Source organism: Myotis yumanensis, unplaced genomic scaffold (genome assembly GCF_028538775.1).
Source record: "Myotis yumanensis isolate MYYU_CA2020_CCGP unplaced genomic scaffold, mMyoYum1.0.hap1 SCAF_21, whole genome shotgun sequence".
In the NCBI taxonomy this organism is placed as follows: domain Eukaryota; kingdom Metazoa; phylum Chordata; class Mammalia; order Chiroptera; family Vespertilionidae; genus Myotis; species Myotis yumanensis.
In genome coordinates this window covers 15326987-15348107 of record NW_027223772.1, presented here as the reverse complement: position 1 = coordinate 15348107, position 21121 = coordinate 15326987, and the positions used below count along the sequence as shown (strand labels likewise).

Below are 21121 nucleotides of genomic sequence, written 5' to 3'. Positions count from 1 at the left end.
AGCTGGAGCTGGCCTGCAGGGGGCCGCGTAGCGTCACCTTCCGCTGGCGACCTTCGAGCACGACCCTCCCTCCTGCGGGCCCGTGGGGTCTGGCCGCGTGGGGGTGGTACCCCCAGCACCCCGGGCGGCGCTTCTGCTCTGCGGCCCGCGCTCCCGCTCGCTGGGTCCCCGCATTCCTTTGTTCTGGCGCGGGGTCCGGGCGCTGCGAGGCCCCGCTGCGCCGCCCACTGGGCGGGGGCGGGCCCGGGTGGGCGCGGCGCAGCGGGCGCCGGGGGACCTCCGGCCGGGAGTGCGGGTGCGCGAGGGGTGCGCTGGGCCGATGGAGGGGCGGGGGCGGGGAGGAGGGACCCGGGCGAGGCCGCGCGGAGGGGGACGCTCCCGGGAGGGCCTGCCCCTTGCCTGCTGCACGGAGCTCCGCAGACACCTTTGTTCCCGGAGGCTTCATTGTATTTCTGAGTCGAGCGCTCTGGGTTCGTGGAATGTGAAAAAGACCTAAGAAGACCTCCAGGTGCCAACACGCCACAGAGATTGGGGGTGGGGACTCCCCAGCCCGATGGTGGTTGGAGGGTCCCCGCTGGAGTGGCTGGCTCGGTCCATGTATGTTTTAGCCCATTCGTTTATGCGGTCAGAGGCTGGGGGAGAGGACGGCATCTCCTAAATCCAGAACGCGGTGAAACAAAGCCAAAGCCCCACGCGCCTCCTATGGCAGAGGAGCTCTCATCCCCCGACACGTCGGGGCGGACACGTCGGGGAGGGTCCCGGGGCTGGCGGGGAGGTCGGCGGCGCAGCTCGGCGGACTCCCAGGCCGCCTTCAGTCAAGTGTGAAGCGCACAGGCCCTGGGTGGGCAAGAGCAAGGTCCCGAGGCCTGAGGCCCGGGCTGGATCTCGCCGGCCCTTCCTTCTATGGCTGGGGGTGAACTGAGGGAGCGAGCCCGCGGAGCTGGGCAGCCGTGAGGAGCTCAGTAGGTGCTTCCTGTGCTGTTACTGACCAGGAACCAGGTTATTTTTTCAAGTAAAAGGCGTTCGCCTTCCTTCTTCCCTGCCTAGTCTCTGCGATCACAGCAAGGACTGGAGCTTGTGCTGCACCTATGTAGTTACAGATCCTTCTAGGAACAATTTTTGTTCTAATCATGATTAACCTTTTTCTCAAAACCCTGCCATCGCGCCCAGTGGTGACTGCGCTTGAAGGGGATTCTTGGCAGGCTGGCAGGACTTCAGGCCCCCAGTCATGGGGCTGGTGTTGGGGGACTGCGCAGGACCCGAGGGTGCGCATGGTGGCAGCAATGGTGTTAGGAGTGCCACGGCTCGCTCGCCGGTCTCCTGACCTCCCTGGCAGTTGCCGTGGCCTGGAGAGTCTCTGCATCTAAAATTCTGTGGCCTGGGGTCTGGGAGGGAGGGAGGACACCAAAAGGTTGAAGCCTAAATCCCTGACACAGGGCAGGTTCTCACTGAGAGCCAGAGGGGCTAACAAGGCCTGGACTCGCCCTCCTCATGGATGCCTTGGTACCGCCCACTCCTCAGAACTGCGGTCAGGAGCTGACAGCCCCTCAGCACCGGCCTGCATGTGCCCGGCACTGTGCTGAGTGTTCTATGACCAACCCTCTTCCTAGGTCAGGAAGTGGAGGCACAGAGATGAATTAGCAGCCTGCAAACGGGGGTGGGGAGGCCTGCTGGCAGCACCCCCCTGAGCTCTTCCCCGAGTGTGAGTACAAGCTCACTGTAATTTTTGAAGCAATTTCCTTTTCTGTGTTAAAGGCTTATCTTTGCAAAGTGCAATTATAACATGACTGTGATGCAACAACCTGCAAGTTCAAACCCTTTGTTAGAGCCCTCCCGGGTTGAGCAATGCGCCTGACTCACCAGCTGAGTGGATATTTCGAGCTGACCTTGCCCGGTCCGGGAGCCAGTTCCCAGACGTGACTGATTGCGCACGCAGTGGAAAAGGTGCGGTCATGTTGCCTGGCCTTTATTTTTGCCCGACTAAAATCACACATACTTCACTATTTCCATTGTCATCCAGATGGCATTGGTGCTGTTAAAAGTTGTTTATTTTTAATTTGTATTGAGGAATGAGAGCACACTTGGGATTCAGTTCAAAATGTGACAGAAACAATGTAATTGAAGTTTCCTTTAATATTCATCTCTTGTTTTTGTAAGGTAGACCTGTGTTTCGTAGGGTTAACACATTGTTTGATATCCTGTTATTTTTCTAAATTATACTTGAGTTGATTTTTATCCAAATCGGACTCATACGAGAATGTCGAAAGATGTTGACCTTTGATCACAGACATTACATAAGAGATTTTCAGTTTCAAAATGAATTTATATTACCACCACTCCCTATTATCTCTCAGATTTCTCTGCAAATAACTTTCCTGTAGTATAAAAAGAAAATGCTGTTCTCATATGGTTTGAATCAGAGCGCATGAGCTGTTTTATGATAAGAAAGTTTAGTAAGGATTTGCTAGAAGCCTTTCGTAATGATTTGTGCAGTTTCATTGGAATCAGAATATATATAAGCCTTTTTAGTTATCAGAATATGGTGTCTTTTATTAACTAACTTTCCAGAGATCTTAAACTGCAACTAAGTAGCCTCCCAATAAACACTCAAAACAAACATTTATAAAAAACCTGCCCTGCTCCTAAGGCACATAGTAAAGCCAATGACATTTGTAGTCATCTGCAAACTGGGAAAGAAAGTGAAATTAGCCTGGCCCGTGTGGCTCAGTGGTTGAGTATGACCTATGGACCAGGAGCTCACTGGTTTGATTCCCATCAGGGCACATGCCCAGGTTGTGGGTTCGATCCCCAGCATGGGGCATGCAGGAGTCAGCCAGTAGGTGATTCTCTCATCATTGATGTTTCTCTCTCTCTCTCTTTCTCTCTCTCTCTCTTCCTCTCTCTGAAATTAATAAAAACATTTAAAAAAAGAAAATGAAATTAAAAGAAGCAATCAAACAGTCAAACTGAGGAGAACTGGAATGCTTCTTCAATATAATCACAAACATGCCAGAACTTTCCCTCCCATACTCCTCCCACCCACCCTTTTGCCCACACCAGTTTTGCCATCATGACTTGCTGTGTACTTACCCCGCAGACTGTCCTGTAACTGGATTACCTTGTGATTGGTGGTGTCCCTTAAGAGTTGAGCTTAGACTGATAAATTATTTTTCTGAAAGTGTCAAGAAAAAGATCCCCATTTTGAAATGACTGCAGATTTTTAACAAGTGCACTGCTGTTCCGTCCCCACCCCTCAGTTCCCTCCATCCTAGGGAGGGTGGTTTTGTCCGGATTTCTAATGCCCCGCAGCTGTGTTAGCCTCCTCGCAGCTCTGCGCAGCCTTCAGAATATTCTCATGTGCTAGGTTACAAACACTGGCTTCTTTTATTTAAAAAAATGCCATTATGCTGTTTTATTTCAATTCCTTCAGTTGTTTCCCTGCTATAATGAAATGCAGTTTTATCATTTATTTGAGTTTAAATCTCATTTTCAAGTCGTCCTTTGTGGAGGATGAGGAGCAAGAAACGGTCACTCGTCACAAACGCGATCAATGGTTTTGACACATTATTTGTGGATGCGCCCAAATAGGAAACGGGGCCAGTTGTCGCTGTGACGGGCGAGGTTTTAGCAAAGTGTGAGCGCCTGTTGATGTGTGTTCATCTCTCAGAAACACACATTTCTCTCTGGTTTAATGTTCAAGGCTGTGTTACTGCAGACAGAATTATATTGTTAATGGAAGGCGCCTCACTGGCACTTGGAGAGGTTTAACATAGTTTTCTCTTTTTAATTTAAAAAGCCATTTATTTTTCTGACTGATTAGAACTCCTCTTTCTTGAAACTTCAATGTTTCCTGAGTTTTTGTCCCCCACTCCACCCTTGATTGGACATGTGTATTTTTTCCTGCTTAATCTCTGCTTTTAAATACTGGCTTTCATTTTTATCCATGAAAAGAAGTAAAGCATTTTGTTGAAACAGTCATGCCATGGATTGTACACACAGGAGGAAAATGTAGGTTAATCTTTTACTAGTATTAATAGTTTAAAGAGCTGTGAATTGATTAACTTTTTTTCCCTTTCACTTAAATGGCACTTATCTCCAAAACAAGCAACTGGCTGCTTACCGGGGAGGTGACTTACAGTTGCACATAAAGGCCTTTTTTGCTGTTAATGATGTCTGTACTATACCTCTCAGGGAATAAACAGCGCATTCGAGAGAGGAGAGGAAAGATGAGATAGTTCTATAAAAATGTTTCTATATCATTGGGCATATGAAATAGTATTTCCTCTTTTATTGACAGATTTTAAAATAAAAATATATAAAAGGAACCATTTGCAATAAGCCTTCTCCTTTAGAGAGAATTAATAACAAAATTTTCCTATAATAGCTTTTAGTGTCTAAACTATTAGTAAGAGTTCAGATACTTGAAACAAAATGCTGCTTCTTTTCTTGCTCCGCAAAGAGTGTGAAATGTAGCGGTCACTTCCCGGGCGGGCGGGAGGCCGGGAAGAGACAGGCCGCGGTTCACGCGACGTCAGTGATGAGGGCGCTCCTCCAGGAGGGACTTGGCCTGGAATTGATGTTGTAAAGTTTCATTCTTTTAGAGGAATTTTCTAAGCCACATTTTAATCTTAATTAAAAGCAATATTCTGGTCACTTGTGTTAAATAGACTTTAAAACTCCCGACTTATGGATGAGAACTCCTGCCTGTGGAAATAGTGCCACGTGCTATGGGAAAGCATCCACTAGCCACAGCACGTCCACACTGGACATGGGAAAAATGTCCATTCGGGTGTGATGACGCCTGCTCTTAAATTTCTCTTTTTATTTGTTTTTAAGAAGCAGCCACATTACCTAATGGGTGTAATGAAGCTAATCATGCTGGATACACCCACATCCTAGAGTTGGCATTTAGTGTCAGTTACTCACCAGAAAGGAAACTAGAGCAGTGGCTGATGCACGCGATGTCCGTGGTGGTCAGTACAGGCGGCCGAGGCGAGTGGCTGGCACATTCGGCACCAGGGGCAGCCCTGGGTTTGAGAGGAAGCCATTGGCAGCGTGCACACCGATGTCTCCAGGGCGCTGACCTGCTTCTGCGCCCGCCCAGGCTGAGTTCATGCTGAGAGTCGTGCCGAGGCGCCGGGGCCTCTCCGGCTTCAGCTGCCCCGTGCTCCTGGGACAGCCACTCGCCTCCTGTGGTTTAGCGCCCACTCCACCCCAGGCTGAAAAGGGATACAGTGCCAAAGCTGCGACTTTCTTTTCCTCTATTTATTTTAGCATGAATAAAAGTTTCCAAGAGGTTAATATTTTAGCCGAGATAGGAAAACTTAGTGTTTTCTCAATTCATTAAATACCTTAGGTGTAAAGCAACTCTGAGGAAGCTGGAGGAAAGTTCCAGGTGGTGCCTCTGTTGCCTGAAAGGAGTTCTGGCGGCAACTAGCATTGCCATCCTGTCCCCACGTGAGTCGGCAAATGGGTGTGTATCACTGAGGAACGAGGGTGACACAGAGGAGCCGCGTGTGAATGAGACGCACTGCGGAATATACACCCCACCCCCCCTGCCGGGTTAGGAGAGGGCGCTGCCGGAGGAATGGGATAGGAGTTGGGCCAGGTGGGGCTGCGTTCTGCCACTCACCTGGCTGTGTGACACTGGGCAAGTCCCTGAACTTCTCGGCGCCTCCGTGTTCTCACCAGGAAATGGTTATTGTGGGGCGATGGAGTAACGACAGGCCAGCCACAGCGGCTGCTGCACAGTTAGTGTCAGTAAGTGGAGCCGTGATGGTGGTCTTTGTTTTTATCATCATACCACGACAAAAGCAGTGCAGCTAGCTGCAGTGTGGGAAGTGCACCAGCCCCCTTGGTCTCACGCCTCACAATCCCACTGTCCTCTCTGTCTGTCTCCCACCAAAGACCGGGAGTCCTGGGCACCTGGGAGTTCGGTGTTTCCCCCCGGCCTTCATATGCCCTGGGCTGGCTCAGTGCACAGCAGGGACATGTGTTGAATAAATCAATTAATGAATAAGAGAAGCTCTCTGCTAAGAAGTAAAACTTTTCTTTTTAGAATTTACAAAATATTTTAAAAAAAACATCAGAAAAGTTTATTGGTTACAAAACTCTCTTATATAAGGCAGATGAGTTGCTGTCAATGAAATATTGAACAGCTAATATGTTCAGTTTGTTGCTAGGATACAAGTATGTTCATTGGGCTTCGCAGTGCAGCAGGTCCTCCAGTAACGTCTTATCCCGCGTTATCATGTGTAACATCGATGAGATGCCGTGGGAGCTCCGCTCTGGCGAATGTCGTTAGCCTGCGGCAGCATTGCTCTCGCGTGGGTCCGTCGTGGAAAGTTACGGAGCCCGTTTAGGACAGCACGTGAGGCCCGAGACTGTCTCACGCTGCTGGTTCCCACTTCTCACACCGCACGGTTGTTGGGAAGATGATGTTAGAGAGAGTACCCCAGGGCAGTCTGTGGTGATTCTCGGGGAGTCACAGAGGCAGCTGCTGGGTGCCCAGGAGGGAAGAGCTCACATTCGAGCGCGTGCAGTGCAGTGCGCCCAGGAAGGGGCTCGCTCAGAAGACACGGGTTTCTGCAGGTGCGGGTGCCCCACAGCGCGTGGCGATGTAAAGTGACGGACAGCACGCAGACCCTGGGAAGAAAGGGGTTCCGAGATTGAGACAAGCGGGGTATTTTCGGTAAATGGGAGTAGGGCTGCTTTCTCTCTGCCTCGGCCAGGACTCTAGGGGACTTTACCTGGATTAGGGAGTACAGATCCTTAGAGGAAAGAAACCATTCCACGCAGGGGAAAAGCACGTTTCTGTGTCAGAAGACAAAACCCAGTGGGAATGGTGCCGTGCCACTAAAGTGTAACCAGAAAGGCCCCTCTCCGTGCCCTCACTGCTGCCGCGGCTCCTTGCCCACATTTTCCATTAAAGTTGGGTTTTCAGAAACTTGGTATTAATCCCAAATTTCGCTAAGTCGCAGTTCACTGTTTTCGTGTTGGCTCAATTTGATAACAAGAATGTGGCATTAAACCTTATTTTTATGATCCTGAAATTATTGCATCATTCCTTCTATTGCTTCTGGAAACGACACAAGAAGGTAGCAGGCTTTTCCAGCTGATGAAATTAAGCTTCATCTCATTAGTCATCAGAAAACTATGCACAGCCGAGAAGGGGCGGCTCTGAGCAGAAACAGGCCCCTCGCCAGTGTGGCCGGAGGGACGCGGGCAGCCGGCGGGCGCTGCGTCTCCTTTAGGAGGGTTACCTTCTGGAAAATGAGGTGGAGAAACCTGTCTGGAATCACAGATCCAGAAACCACCACCAAAAGCCTGTTATGGAGCCTAAATGGGTTATTATCTCACGGCAAGTCAAATTCAGGTTGTAAATATTTCGTCAGTGCAAGGGGAGGGTAATTGATGGTTTTATTTTTGAGTTTTTATATTTTGTTTGAAAGTAATTAGTAAAGTGAAAAGAAATTATTTTCATAATTACATTCTTTCAGTTTAAAATATTTCTTTTTATTTTTATTGATTTGAGAAATGGGGAAAGGGGGAGGGAGGGAGGAGGAAGGGGGCAGGAAAGAGTGAGGGAAGGAGAGGGAAAGAAACATCAGATGTGTTGTTCCACGTATTCATGCGTTCATTGGTTGCCACTTACATGTGCCCTGACGGGAGCGAACCCACAATCTTGGCATAGCAGGACGATGCTCTAACCACTGAGCTGTCGGGCCAAGGCCTAACATAATCTTAAGTTTCAAGAATCCTACTGTACTTAAAAGAAACACACCTCTGATTAGTCACCATTTATTTTAGTCCAAAGCTACTACGTAAATGAAACCTATTTTGACAGAATTTTCAGGACTAGAAAAAGCACTTGGGGTGCTTCACTCTTAAGTGGATGTTTGATAAATCAGTTAGAAGGAACCAGAGAGAGGCACGTGCCCAGCTCACAGCGCGGGAGCGTCGAGGAGCTGCTTGGCGCTGCGTGTGCTGTGCACCTGGCAGGCGGGGGCGGGCCAGGCGTGTGTCCCTGTAAGAGTCGGAGTGAAACAGCTACAACCTGGTTGTTTGTGTGATTTCTATTTAGTTTAGGGGAAATAAGAATTTACCTCCATTTGAATTTTATTCCATACGATGATAGGACTTGTTAGGGCAGTAAAGGAGTTTACTTGGAAAAGTTCCTCTTAGGAGGTTAGCGTGCTTGCTCCTCAGTGATACAAATGTTATGTGCCAGGCTGTGAAACCACCAACCAGACGGGCCGCCATCTCCTTCCTGCGAAGTGCCATCCCCACACGCCCACCCCACCCCACCTTTCCTGCTCCTGAAACAGCCTTCCTCCACATCCCCACATCCCCGCATCCCCACATCCTCCACATCCTCCACATCCTCCACATCCCCACATCCTCCACATCCCCACATCCTCCACATCCCCGCATCCTCCACATCCCCACATCCTCCACATCCCCACATCCTCCACATCCCCACATCCTCCACATCCCCACATCCTCCCATCCTCCACATCCTCCACATCCCCGCATCCTCCACATCCTCCACACCCCCGCATCCCCGCATCCTCCACATCCCCGCATCCCCGCATCCCCGCATCCCCGCATCCCCGCATCCTCCACATCCCCGCATCCTCCACATCCCCGCATCCCCGCATCCTCCACATCCCCGCGTCCTCCACATCCCCGCGTCCTCCACATCCCCGCGTCCTCCACATCCCCGCATCCTCCACATCCCCGCATCCTCCACATCCCCACATCCCCGCATCCTCCACATCCCCGCATCCTCCACATCCCCGCGTCCTCCACATCCCCGCGTCCTCCACATCCCCGCATCCTCCACATCCCCGCATCCTCCACATCCTCGCATCCCCGCATCCTCCACATCCCCGCATCCTCCACATCCCCGCATCCTCCACATCCCCGCATCCTCCACATCCCCGCATCCCCGCATCCTCCACATCCCCGCATCCTCCACATCCCCGCATCCTCCACATCCCCGCGTCCTCCACATCCCCGCGTCCTCCACATCCCCGCATCCTCCACATCCTCGCATCCTCCACATCCTCGCATCCCCGCATCCTCCACATCCCCGCATCCTCCACATCCCCGCATCCTCCACATCCCCGCATCCTCCACATCCCCGCATCCCCGCATCCTCCACATCCCCGCATCCTCCACATCCCCGCATCCTCCACATCCCCGCGTCCTCCACATCCCCGCATCCTCCACATCCCCGCATCCTCCACATCCTCGCATCCCCGCATCCTCCACATCCCCGCATCCCCGCATCCTCCACATCCCCGCATCCTCCACATCCCCGCATCCTCCACATCCCCGCGTCCTCCACATCCCCGCATCCTCCACATCCCCGCATCCTCCACATCCTCGCATCCCCGCATCCTCCACATCCCCGCATCCCCGCATCCTCCACATCCTCCACATCCCCGCATCCTCCACATCCTCCACATCCTCCACATCCCCGCATCCCCGCATCCTCCACATCCTCCACATCCCCGCATCCCCGCATCCCCACATCCCCGCATCCTCCACATCCCCGCATCCTCCACATCCTCCACATCCCCGCATCCCCACATCCCCACATCCCCGCATCCCCACATCCTCCACATCCCCACATCCCCGCATCCCCGCATCCCCACATCCCCGCATCCCCGCATCCTCCACATCCCCGCATCCTCCACATCCCCGCATCCCCACATCCCCACATCCTCCACATCCTCCACATCCCCACATCCCCACATCCCCACATCCTCCACATCCCCACATCCTCCACATCCTCCACATCCCCGCATCCCCACATCCCCACATCCCTGCATCCTCGCAACCCCGCATCCTCGGGGTTTTCTCTCACTCCTGGGGACCTCACACTGAGTGCTCCACCCCAGGTCTCCTTGGGGATTTGTCCTTGACAACCTTACAGTCTCGGAATTGGGGCACTTCCTTTTTAAGAATGCAGACTCTGAAGGAAAACGGCGTCTTGTTCGGGCCTGTGCCCTAAGTGCTCGCATAGTGCCTGTCCATAACTGCTGGTAGATAGTCACCAAATGGATAACTGTTCCTTCTCCTGTGTTGCAGGTCACCTGGACCCCACTCTGCTCGGCGGGAGAGCGGGAGACGGTCCCGGGCAGGGCAGGCGGACAGGAGGAGGGACATGGATGGATGCTGAAGCCCAGGGCGGACAGCATCTGAGAGCGCCGGGGACGGCGGCACCGCCCGGGCGTGTCTCCCATGCAGCTGAGGAAGATGCAGGCCGTCAAGAAGGAGCAGGCCTCGCTGGATCCCGGCTGCAGCGCGGACAAGGTGGTGGTGCTCAGTTCGGCCTTAACTGACGTCTCCGAAGACTTGTCCACGGGAGAGGAGCTGCTTCTGGGTGAAGGGAGTGTGGGCAAAGGCAAGGCCTCCGCGTGCCGGCGGAAGCGGGAGTTCATCCCCGATGAAAAGAAAGACGCCATGTACTGGGAGAAGAGGCGGAAGAACAACGAAGCTGCCAAGAGGTCCCGGGAGAAGCGCCGGCTGAACGACCTCGTGCTGGAGAACAAACTGATCGCCCTGGGAGAAGAGAACGCCACTCTGAAAGCTGAGCTGCTTTCCCTGAAATTGAAGTTCGGTTTAATCAGCTCCACAGCCTATGCCCAAGAGATCCAGAAGCTCAGGAACTCCGCGGCCGTGTACTTCCAAGACTACCCGGCCGCGGCCGGCGGGGGCTTCGCGGACGAGCCGGCGGCCAGCAGCTGCGTCTCGGTCATCAGGCACTCGCCGCAGGGCGCGCGGGCCGAGGGCGCCGAGGGCTCCCTGGAGCCGGCGCGGGAGGGCGCCCTGCAGAGCCAGAGCGGCTGCCCGAGTCCTGCCGGCAAGCTGCAGGCCATCAAGCAGGAGCCGGTGGAACTGGAGGGCTATGCCCGAGAGCCCCGGGACGACCCCGGCGCCTACCGGGCGGCCGTGTATCAGAACTACGTGGGCAGCTCTTTCCCTGCCTACGCACACTCCCCGCCTCTCCTGCCGGCCAGCCGGTCCTCCAGCAACTCCCCGAGGACGTCGGAAACCGATGATGGTGCCGTGGGAAAGTCCTCGGACGGAGAAGACGAGCAGCAGGTTCCCAAAGGCCCGATCCACTCGCCCCTCGAGCTGCAGCATGGGCATGCCACGGTGGTTAAAGTCCCGGAAGCGAACTCCTCCGCTTTGCCACACAAGCTCCGCATTAAAGCCAAAGCCATGCAGATCAAAGTAGAGGCGCTGGACGCTGACTTTGAGGCCGCTCACAAACTTCCCTCGCCCCTTGGCGCGACGGCCAGGAGGCATTTCGGACTGGAGAAGCTCGGTGCCCCAAGTGCGGGCCATCCCCCGCTCACGCCTTTTTCAGTGCAAGTGACTAACATCCAAGACTGGTCTCTCCGGTCGGAACACTGGCACCAGAGAGAACTTACGGGCAAAACTCAGAACGGTTTCAAGACCGGAGTTGCTGAAATGAAAGACAATGGCTACAAAGTGTCCGACCCAGAGAACTTGTTTCTGAAGCAGGGCATAGCAAACCTATCTGCAGAGGTGGTCTCGCTTAAGAGACTTATAGCCACACACCAGATCTCTGCTTCCGACTCGGGGTGAATTACTACTGACCAGCCTCTCCCGGGGAGGCGTCCCTGGCCGCCATGCGTGCGTTCTGTGTCAGGCTGTTTCACTGGACCTGTGATGTCATTTCACTGTACTGTTCACACGTCTGTCAGGTCTCTTTTTCTGCACAAATTATTATGAAGATTAGATTGTGTCATCACCCTGCCTTGTGTATAGTCAGATAGTCCATTTAAAGACTGTATATACTGAACATTATTTTTTTTGTTCTATTAGAAAGTGTGGAAGTTACCAGTTTCAATAAAGGATTGGTGACAAACACAGAATTTCTGCTCATTGCACTTGATTTGAGGGTAAAGAAAAACCATTTAGATATTAAGTATTCTGCATTTTACTTATTTAGGGGTGCTTCCCCCCCTGAGTAAGGGAAAACTGAAGTGTAAGTTCAGCAAATAATTTGTTTTTCTTCTAATTTGGCCCCGGCTATAAGTGAAAATCAAAGAGAGGGGGAAAGTGACAATGAGTTTTGTTGCATTTGAGACTACTTTGCTAGTTTGCTCCCCATTATCTGTTTTTCTTTAAAGCTAAGTTTTCTTCATATTTTTTTAACTAGAAAAATCCAATATTTTTGGCATCAGCTTGTCTTTAGTCATCTCTCTTTAAGTGTGACACATGGGTGTGAATAGTTGAGTCACTGACCCACTTTATTAATTAGAGGTTTTTTAAAAGGTGAATAAAGACTAGGGATGAAGTCATTTTTAAAATGTTATTGTAAATCTTAACAGTTCTAGTGTAGTCATCTAGGGTAGTAACCTAATGAGATTGTTTTTATTTAGTTTCCAAAATTTCAAAGAACATATCAGTTATCACATTTCATACACGGTATGAGTCTATGTAATGACTTGTGTTTTTTATGATTTGTCAATGAATATAAATAATAGTTCTAGTTCAGAACTCTTTATAATGCACAAGCCCAGAAGAAAGCCTCCTGAGTAAGTGGATGAGAAGACCGACCATCATGGTGATTTGTCGGTGCTGTCAGGCACAGGCTGCGTGTTGTCCGGCAGCCTCTGGCGCCGGCGCGGCGGGTGTGGGTGCTGTTGGTCAGGCACAGCGGCGTCCATAGCTCCGCCCTCAGAACTGTCTCTTCCCCACCGATCTCTCTCCTCCAGACGTCGGTCAAGCCCTCGCTGCCACCTGTACCTCAGGGGGCCCTCCCGAAGAGCCCGGGCATAGCGCTTCGTTTGAAGGGTCTGCAGTGTTGGCACGGCTCCACTCGCGTAAAAGCCTGGTTTTTATGTTAAACTTCCTGCACTTTCATGTTTTAAGAAAGTAGTCCTTTGACGGAAAGGCAGTGCCAGCTACACACGTGCCATCCGCTTTGTCCTTCAGGCCACAATGACCTCTTTTCTCTCTGAAATCTCCTGGCTCTTAGAGAAGTGAGTTCCTGGCCTTGGCCTCGGCCTTCTCTCGTCAGTATTTTATTAGTGACTGGGTGGGGCCCAGAGGCAAACCCATCTCTTGCCAATGTTGCAAAGCACAGGGGGGCTTAGATATTGGCTGGGAATCAGAACCCGAAAGCATTTAACCGTCTGGAATGGATGGAATGACTAACAACATGAGTTATAATAGGGATACAGTGGAAAGTTAGGTTTCTATGTTAAATGAAAAAAATGTAGGTCCCTGCACACGCAGCCTGGCATAGGGTGCTGCTACAGGACTCGGACCAGGACCGAGAGGAGCGGAAGCTGCTGCTGGGCCCACCTAGACCCCCCGGCCCCCACCAAAGCCCTCCATGGAGCTGAGCCCACTGCACAGCCTTCTCGCACAGATGCGCAGGTCCTGCTCTCCACTCTCGCCAGGACAGCCAGCAGCATCGCCGCCGCATACGCCGCCGATTCCCAGGGCACGGAGCAGCGTGAGTGCCTGGGCTGGCTCGGCAGATGGCACCCGCGCGCCTGTGCTGAGCAGCAGCCTGGCCCATTGGAAGGAGCTGCCGCCGCTGCCATCTCCCCCGTCAGCCCACCAGGCGCTGCCAGTGAGCCCACCCTGTCTCCCACCTGCAGCCTCCAGGAGGGCTGCTCCTGCCTGCAGTGCTCTTCCTCAACCCGCGTGGGCGCAAGAGAGGCGCTGCTTGTACCGTTCGGGTCCCATGAAGACAGGGCGCTTGGACAGCTCTTCTCCCGCCTTCACCCTGCCTCCCCTGGGCCCAGCCTCCCGCGGCCGGTACGGTGCCACCTGCTGCCATCACGGAGAAGAGCGTGGAGGAGGAGGAGAGCGGGCTGGAAGCCTGAACAAGTGAGGATGGAGCAGGAGGGGGTAGAACCACTGGCCTTCGAAGCCCCGGCCAGGGGGTGGGTGGGGGTCAAAAGGCCAGGGCCGGGTACGTCTGCACCGTCACTGGGAAGGAGTGAGGGTGACCACTAGGGGCCTAGGAGGGCCTTTCCCGTGGCCTCGCTCCTGGCCGTCTCCCTGACTTGGTGCTCACAGGCACCTCACGAGGGTTTGTGACCAGTGTCTGGGGAGCTTGAATTTGAATGAATTGGTTTGTATTTCTAGCACCCTGGGTTTTTACATGTTTGGTGTTTGGTTGTTTTTTTTGGGGGGGGGGGGGGTTTATCTCCCTTGATAAAGGAAATGTATTAAATTTAAAAAATTTAGAGGCTGGCTAAGTTCACAGTCGGGGAAAAACAGTAAGATAACTAGGCATATGGAGGGGCTTCAGTTCTCTACAGCTTGCGCATCACCGCCCAGTGGCACGTTGGCTATGGCAACACAGACAGCGCCCAGACACGAAGGCAGCGTCCTGCCCGCGGCCCAGAGGCGCAGCAGCCGGCGCTAAAGGCACCCTGTGAAAGAGAACGTGTTACAAAAACTTGATAAATTTCCCCCAAGAGGGATGACCCTTCTTCTCTGAGGTCCTGGGAGGGGGGAAGGCAGGGCCGAGCTCTGTGGGAGGAGGGGGGCGGGCAGTGTGGCCGCAGCCTGGAAGGCGTCTTCTGAGCAGCTGCTGGGAGCGCTGCCTAGTGAGCGTGTCCCCCGGTGCCCTCTCCTTAGTCAGTTTTCCTATGATTTCAAGAATCCAAGATGTGGTTGGGATGATGTTCAAAACGTTACACCTTACAAATAAATGGATGTCCAGCCAGCATGGCTCAGTGATTGAGCGTCGGCCTGTGAACCAGAAGGTCAAGGTTTTATTCCCAATCAGGGCACATGCCCAGGTTGTGGGCTCGATCGGTAGTGTGGGCGTGCAGGAGGCAGCTGATGAATGATTCTCTCTCATCATTGATGTTTCTATCTCTCCCTTTCCTTCCTCTCTGAAATAAAACAAAACAAAACAAAACAAAAACAAACAAACATTAAAAAAGTAAATAAATAAAAGGATGGCATAAACTAGCAATCCTCTCCCCAGTCCTTCTGTCATGGTGTGAGCTGAGGAACGCTGCGCCTCCCGCTCCGCTCGCAAAGCTCATAGACGATGTAGGATGGTTTACAGCTGAATGAACCCGTCACTGCACTCAGGCGAGCAACAGAGGCCAGAGCAGCAGAAGTCAAACACTCCCAGAAGGTGCTGTCCGGCGGGGGCACCGCGGCCTGCAAAGCTGCTGCCTCCAGGGCCGCCCCCACGGGGCACGGAGGGGGCAGCCACGGGTCGGCCGTGGGACACTGCGGCAGAAACGGTGCGTTTCTCTCCACTGCCCTGCACAGGCGGGCGGGAGCAGAGGGTGTGCGTGTGGGCTCACAGAGGCAGGCCTGCGGCTCAGCCCTGGCCCCTGTGGAGTGCAGCAGGCATCCCCACGCAGCCCCCCATCGGCACACCCTCCTGTGGCCACAGTGTCTCCTTGTTATTTTTGCTGCTGTGCCCATTCTATAAAGGAGAACATTGAGACCGAGAGGTTAACTCGCCAAAGCTCCCGTGGCAGCCAGAAGCCAGGCCCGGGAGCGGGAAAAGGCTGCGAGCTGCAGAGTGCCCCTGGCCGGGCCCTGCAACGGCAGACGGCAGGCCTCAGGGGAAGGGGCGTCGCAGGACGGGTGTGGTGGGAGAGGCCTTCTCTCTGGGACTCGGTGAAACTGCTCTCTGAACACCTACTTCCTACTTCCTGCTTCCTAAGAACTCTATCTGTTATCTTCAAGGCACAAATACTCCCCATGAGAACAGCCACGCCTGTCTCCGTTCACTTGGCGTTCACACATTACCTCTCCTGAGGCTCAGTCCCTCGCCGCCGGGCTCCCTCAAACTCTTCAACTCATTTTTTAAACCCAGACACTTTCCCTCAAAAATGAGAATCACTGGGGCTCCATTGGTTTTTGGAATGACTCACACAGTGGCCCCCTGTCTGTGAGCCCCAGAAACATTTAAAGGAGAAAAACTTGCCAAGAATGTGAGATTGAGGGATATTCAGGATAACAGCGAGGATGGGGAGAGGAAAGGACATTCAGAACGGACTGCAGTCCAGAATGTGAACTGGGGTCTCCACGGGAGGCCACCGCGTCGGCAGGCGTGTCAACGGCAGCGTGCGCACGGAGCCCTGAGACCGAGCCCAGGGCCTGAGGTGGACCGAGCAGGGCCGATGGAGCTGAGGGCCTTCCTGGCACAGAGGGAGGGCAGGCGAGTTAGGAGGTGACAGGTTACAGCATGAGGGCTTCCTGCTCAGGAGGTGGCAGTCTGCACACGGGCCACGCCGTGCAGACCGAGAGGACTGCTCAGAGCAGTGAGCGGAGTACCCCGGGCGGCTCTGACTGCCGGCTTGGCCTCTGGTGAGTCAGTGCTGTCCACGCAGAAGGAGAAGGTGACTTTGGGGAAAGTGCTGAAGAAAGTCCAAGGCTCTGAAGGGTGGGACTAGCCCTGTGAAGGCCCAGGTGCATGAACCCGGCCTGGAGGGACATGGCCTGGAGGGACACAGCCTGTAGGGAAAGGGCCTGGAGGGACCCGGCCTGGAGGGACATGGCCTGGAGGGAAAGGGCCTTAGAGGGACACAGGCCTGGAGGGACCCGGCCTGGAGGGACACAGCCTGTAGGGAAAGGGCCTGGAGGGACCCGGCCTGGAGGGACATGGCCTGGAGGGAAAGGGCCTGGAGGGACCCAGCCTGGAAGGAAAGGGCCTGGAGGGACCCAGGCCTGGAGGATCACAGGTTACAGGGAGGTGAGCAGCAGGAGACCTCCGAGTGAGCCACCTGACGCAGGCAGAGGTGTCAGTGTAACGTGGTTAAAGACCTTATTCTAACAGCTGTGCCAGGTCTTCCCTGAGAGAGAGAACTTCCTTTGTGAAAAATGACTCCGCTGTGCTCCTGAGCTCACAGGGAAACCCTGAACAGTGACTCAGCAGGTCCCGCACCCAGAGGAGGTTGCTTTGCTGGGAGAGTGAGAGGCAGGGGTGGGGGGCGGTTGTGCTCTCAGGATGGGAGCTGGGGGCTACTTTTGCAGGAAGAGGGGAGGGAGGAAAGAGGAGGGGAGCCCTGCGGAATAGGAGCAAAACCATTTCTTCCCTTTCCACCTCCCGCTGTCCTGGTCCTGCTGGACTCCCATCTGCAAGGGGATCTCTGTGGGTCTGTGGGACCCTATCTGGGGAGCACTCTGCAGAGCGAGGCAGCCCCTCTGGGAGCCAGTGCCGGCCCGGTGGCGGTGAAGCTGAGGGCAGGGTGCTTGCAGAGCTGGGATGGGGGGTGGGGGGGAAGGGGGCGCGGGAGGGGGCGGACCTGGCCAGCAGGCCACTGAGGCCCAGGGGCCCCTGGTGGACCTGGGGGTTCGGAGGCCTGCCCACCATGACACGTATAGGGACTGCCTGTGTGTGCCCAGCCTTGTGCTGCCTGCTGTGGAAACAGTGAAAAGAAACAGTGTCTCCTTTTGAAGACTTTTGGATTTGCTTGTGAGAAAAAGACCAGAACACTGAAGCGGTGCAGCCGCAGACATAGCCGGGAGGCAGGGCGCATGGGGGGGGGGGTGTGTGTGTGTGGAAGGGGCTCGGACTGCCTGCCCAGCGGGGGGCGCTGAGGATGCGGTGGGAGTGGCCTGGGCTGCAGGGCTGAGAGCAGGGCCAGCCCTAGGGGACGCAGGAAAGGCCCTCTGCATCCGGAGAATGAATTTATTTAGCGGATTGGTCAGAAAGAACTTCAAGAGGAAATGGAGAACCACTTGCAAAGGACCTTGAATCCAGCCTTAACGTGGAGCCATAGGAGCAGCTGTAGGAATGGACCTGTGATCGCAGCTGGAGGAGTGGAAGGGCTGGCTCCAGGCGCCCTCACGTCTGCAGTCAGGGGAGCCGGGGCAGGGAAGAGAGAGATTTGGGAAGGCCAGGCGGGAAGGACACTGGAAGGACACAGCAGACGCGGCAGCCTGGTGGGAGCAGGGGGAGCCGTGCGGTGCTCCCAGGTCCCTGGGCACCTTGGAGGGCAGTGTGAGCCCCCCTCCCCTGACGAAGGGTGGGATCGCTGAGCTCCCTGCCCCCTGAGCCGCCCTGTGGCCCGGCAGGGGCTGAGAGTGACAGACCAACTTGTCACAAGGTCGGAAAGGTCCCCAAGTGCACGTGGAGCCACCAACTTTCACTCGCCCTTGAGGCCTGGACTCACCACTCTGTCCGCTGGTCCTGGCCCCACACGCACCCAGATCCCCAGAGGAGAGAAGAGGAGGTGGTGTGGGGGTAGGGAGAGCCCGAGACCAGCCCAGGAGAAACGAGGGGCTTCTGGAGGGAGAAGGGCAGCCTGGGGCTGGAGGGCAGCGTGGGGCTGGAGGGCAGCCTGGGGCTGGAGGGCGCTGGCGTGTGGGACGGGCCCTGGGGGTGCAGTCAGGGAGGGGACGTCAGGGGCAGCCATGAGCCCTCCTTTGTCAGGATGCCTGGAACTCAGCGCTGCGGCCGCACACCAGCCTGCCCACCGGCGCTTAGACACAGACAGCGTGTGCTGGGCCCCAGTCAAGGCAGATTGCTGGACAGAGGGGAGCAGGCCCCCCTCCTGCCTGCCTTCGGAGGCACCTGTGCTGCCTCTGTGCTCACCGGTCAGCAGCGGGGCTCCCACATTCAGGACTAGGACCACCGAGGCAGGCAGCCACCAGATTGCATCTTTTCCCTCCGAAAACGTGAAAGCCGCTGACCATGTGACATGACAAATGGAGGCCGGAAGTCTAGCGGGAAGGGTCTCCTTGGCCCACGCACACCAGCACTTCTGGCCCTCAGCAGGGGGTAGGAGAAGATGGGTTGCCATGAGCCCCTTCCTGCTCTTCCACCAGGTAGGAGAAATGTCACAGTGAATGATTTCTTGCCCCTTCGATTTGGAGTTGCGTGCCAAATGGCATCTAAGATCATATGACATCACGGCCAAACAGAACTGGGATAATTATTTAGGTAATTCAAGGGACAGAAATCTGAGTTTTTTTGATACTGTAATGTCTTTTTCTAAAATCAAAATAATTGTCTGCACTCTCTACTTCATTCCCTTCAAATATGCAAATTAGGCCCAACTCTTGCAAAACACCCAGACAACTCATTTTCCCGGGAGGAGGGACCCCCAGAGCCTGCAGTGAAGCCGGAAGGAAGGAAGCATCACGGTTTGTGGTCACTGAGTTTGAAAGTAAATTAACCTCAGGTCGGAAGGTTCTGCGATGCAGAGAAGTGCGATCTAACAACTGGTGAGAGCAATACCCGTGGCCGAGCAGTGGCTGAGCAGACGGAAACTAGGACTTACTTTTTTTTATCACAGCCTAACATTTTGCCAAGTTCTCTGACGCCTAAAAGCATGAGTAGAGTACCAGAGATTGAACTCTGCCTTAAAAATGTGGAGACATGTACCCATGATGAAAGCAAAATAAGGATTCTACTGGCGGGTCCTTCGTGAGTGTGAGTGTGCTGTGGCAAGAGCTCCGTGTGCCTTGCGCCCTCAAAGCTCCAGCAGGCACTGGGGGGCAGCACTGGGCACTGGTGGGCAGCACCGGGCACTGGTGGGCAGCACCGGGCTTTCCTCGGCCGCCGCCCCAGGCAGGACTGCAGTGAGCACACGGCATGGATGCGCCGGCCTCTGGCTTCTCACGGCGCCACGAACGCCACCTGTGCCCTTGGAGCCCTTCCTGGGTCCCAGCAGTAGCCCTTCGCACAGTTCCTCGTGGAAACGTGAGGGGCCCCTGCGGTGTTGGGGTTCTTTAGAGAAATGGAACCTGCAGGATAGGAGGATACCCACATCGCTTTGGGTATGCCTACACCTGTGTACCTATCCATCCGTCTCCCTAGAGCAGAGGTTCTCAACCTGTGGGTCGCAACCCCTTTGGGGGTCGAACGACCCTTTCACAGGGGTCGCCTAAGACCATCGGAAAACACATATATAATTACATATTGTTTTGGTGATTAATCACTATGCTTTAATTATGTTCAATTTGTAACAATGAAATTGGGGGTCACCACAACATGAGGAACTGTATTAAAGGGTCGCGGCATTAGGAAGGTTGAGAACCACTGCCCTAGAGCGAGGGAGGCCAGATTCCTCCTGGGGAATTGCTTGTCCGTCTGCCAGCTGCAGACCCAGGAGAGCCCAGCTGTCTGCCAGGCAGTGCGAGCCTGAGGCCTGAGAACTGGGGTGCGAGGGTGTGACCCCAGGCAGGGCAGGAGGGGCTGTGGTGAGATGCCGTCTGCTGATTCCAGGGTTACCTCCTTGGAAACACCCTCACAGACACCCCGAGCCGTGTTTAATCAGGGTGCCCTGCGGCCAGGCAGGCTGATACATAAAATGAACCATCACATCTGCCCGCACTCCCAGGCCTGGCTGGTGGGAGAGCCGGCAGCAGCTTCAGAAGCCGTGCTCCCCCCTCCACCCCCCACAGTGCACTCTGTCCTGCAGCCGAACCAGCAGCGCTTGAAAAGGCTGAACTCAGAAACGAAAAGCCACAGTCAGTGCTTTGTCCCATTGGTTCCAGTGGTTCTCAACCTCCCTAATGCCGCGACCCTTTCATACAGTTCCTCATGTTGTGGTGACACCCAACCATAAAATTATTTTCGTTGCTACTTCATAACTGTAATTTTGCTACTATTATGAATCATAATGTAAATATCTGATATGCAGGATGTATTTTCAGGGGTCGCGACCCACAGGTTGAGAACCGCTGGTTTGTGCTGCTGAGCGGGGCAGGCCCAGCTCTCCCCTGACCGCCGTGCCCCGGGCTGACGGCTCCCCAAAGCCCGCAGCCAGCGGACCCTCTGGCTAACAAGTAACCGCGGCGGCTCCCTTGCATGGAATTCAAGGCCTCGACATGTTGTCGATGCTCATTTTGCAGGCTTAGCTCCTCTCCCCTCTGAATTCCAAACTGTGGGCGGCAACTCTGAGGGGCTGCCGCCGGTTCCCTGGGAACCACCACACACAGCAAGTGCGCACAGCTGTGCTGTAGTGCAGTCTCCCTGCTGCGCCCCCTGTGAACCGGAGCTGGCAGGTCCCGGTTCCAGCAGCAAAGCCGCCACGTGGTGCCGCTGTGAGGCCCTGCTCCCTGGAGCCCAGGTCCCGTGAGGAGGCTTCGGGCCATGGGGGGGCAAGGGAAGGGAGCAAAGGAAGGGTGGTCC

General features: G+C 54.6%; 1 protein-coding gene and 1 pseudogene across 2 annotated transcripts in view; both read left to right on the top strand.

Moving 5' to 3' along the window:
• The window catches only part of NFIL3 (nuclear factor, interleukin 3 regulated), a 71182-nt gene extending 59267 nt beyond the window's left edge, over positions 1 to 11915 (top strand). For both annotated transcript variants that reach the window (XM_070400831.1, XM_070400830.1), the window contains exon 2: positions 10099 to 11915. In XM_070400831.1, the coding sequence (XP_070256932.1) occupies positions 10252 to 11625 (1374 nt within the window). In that variant the 5' untranslated portion in view covers positions 10099 to 10251 and the 3' untranslated portion in view covers positions 11626 to 11915. The remainder of the gene's footprint in view (positions 1 to 10098) is intronic.
• LOC138998974 (ragulator complex protein LAMTOR1 pseudogene) lies at positions 11670 to 15068 on the top strand (annotated as a pseudogene).
• Positions 15069 to 21121: the final 6053 nt, after the last annotated feature.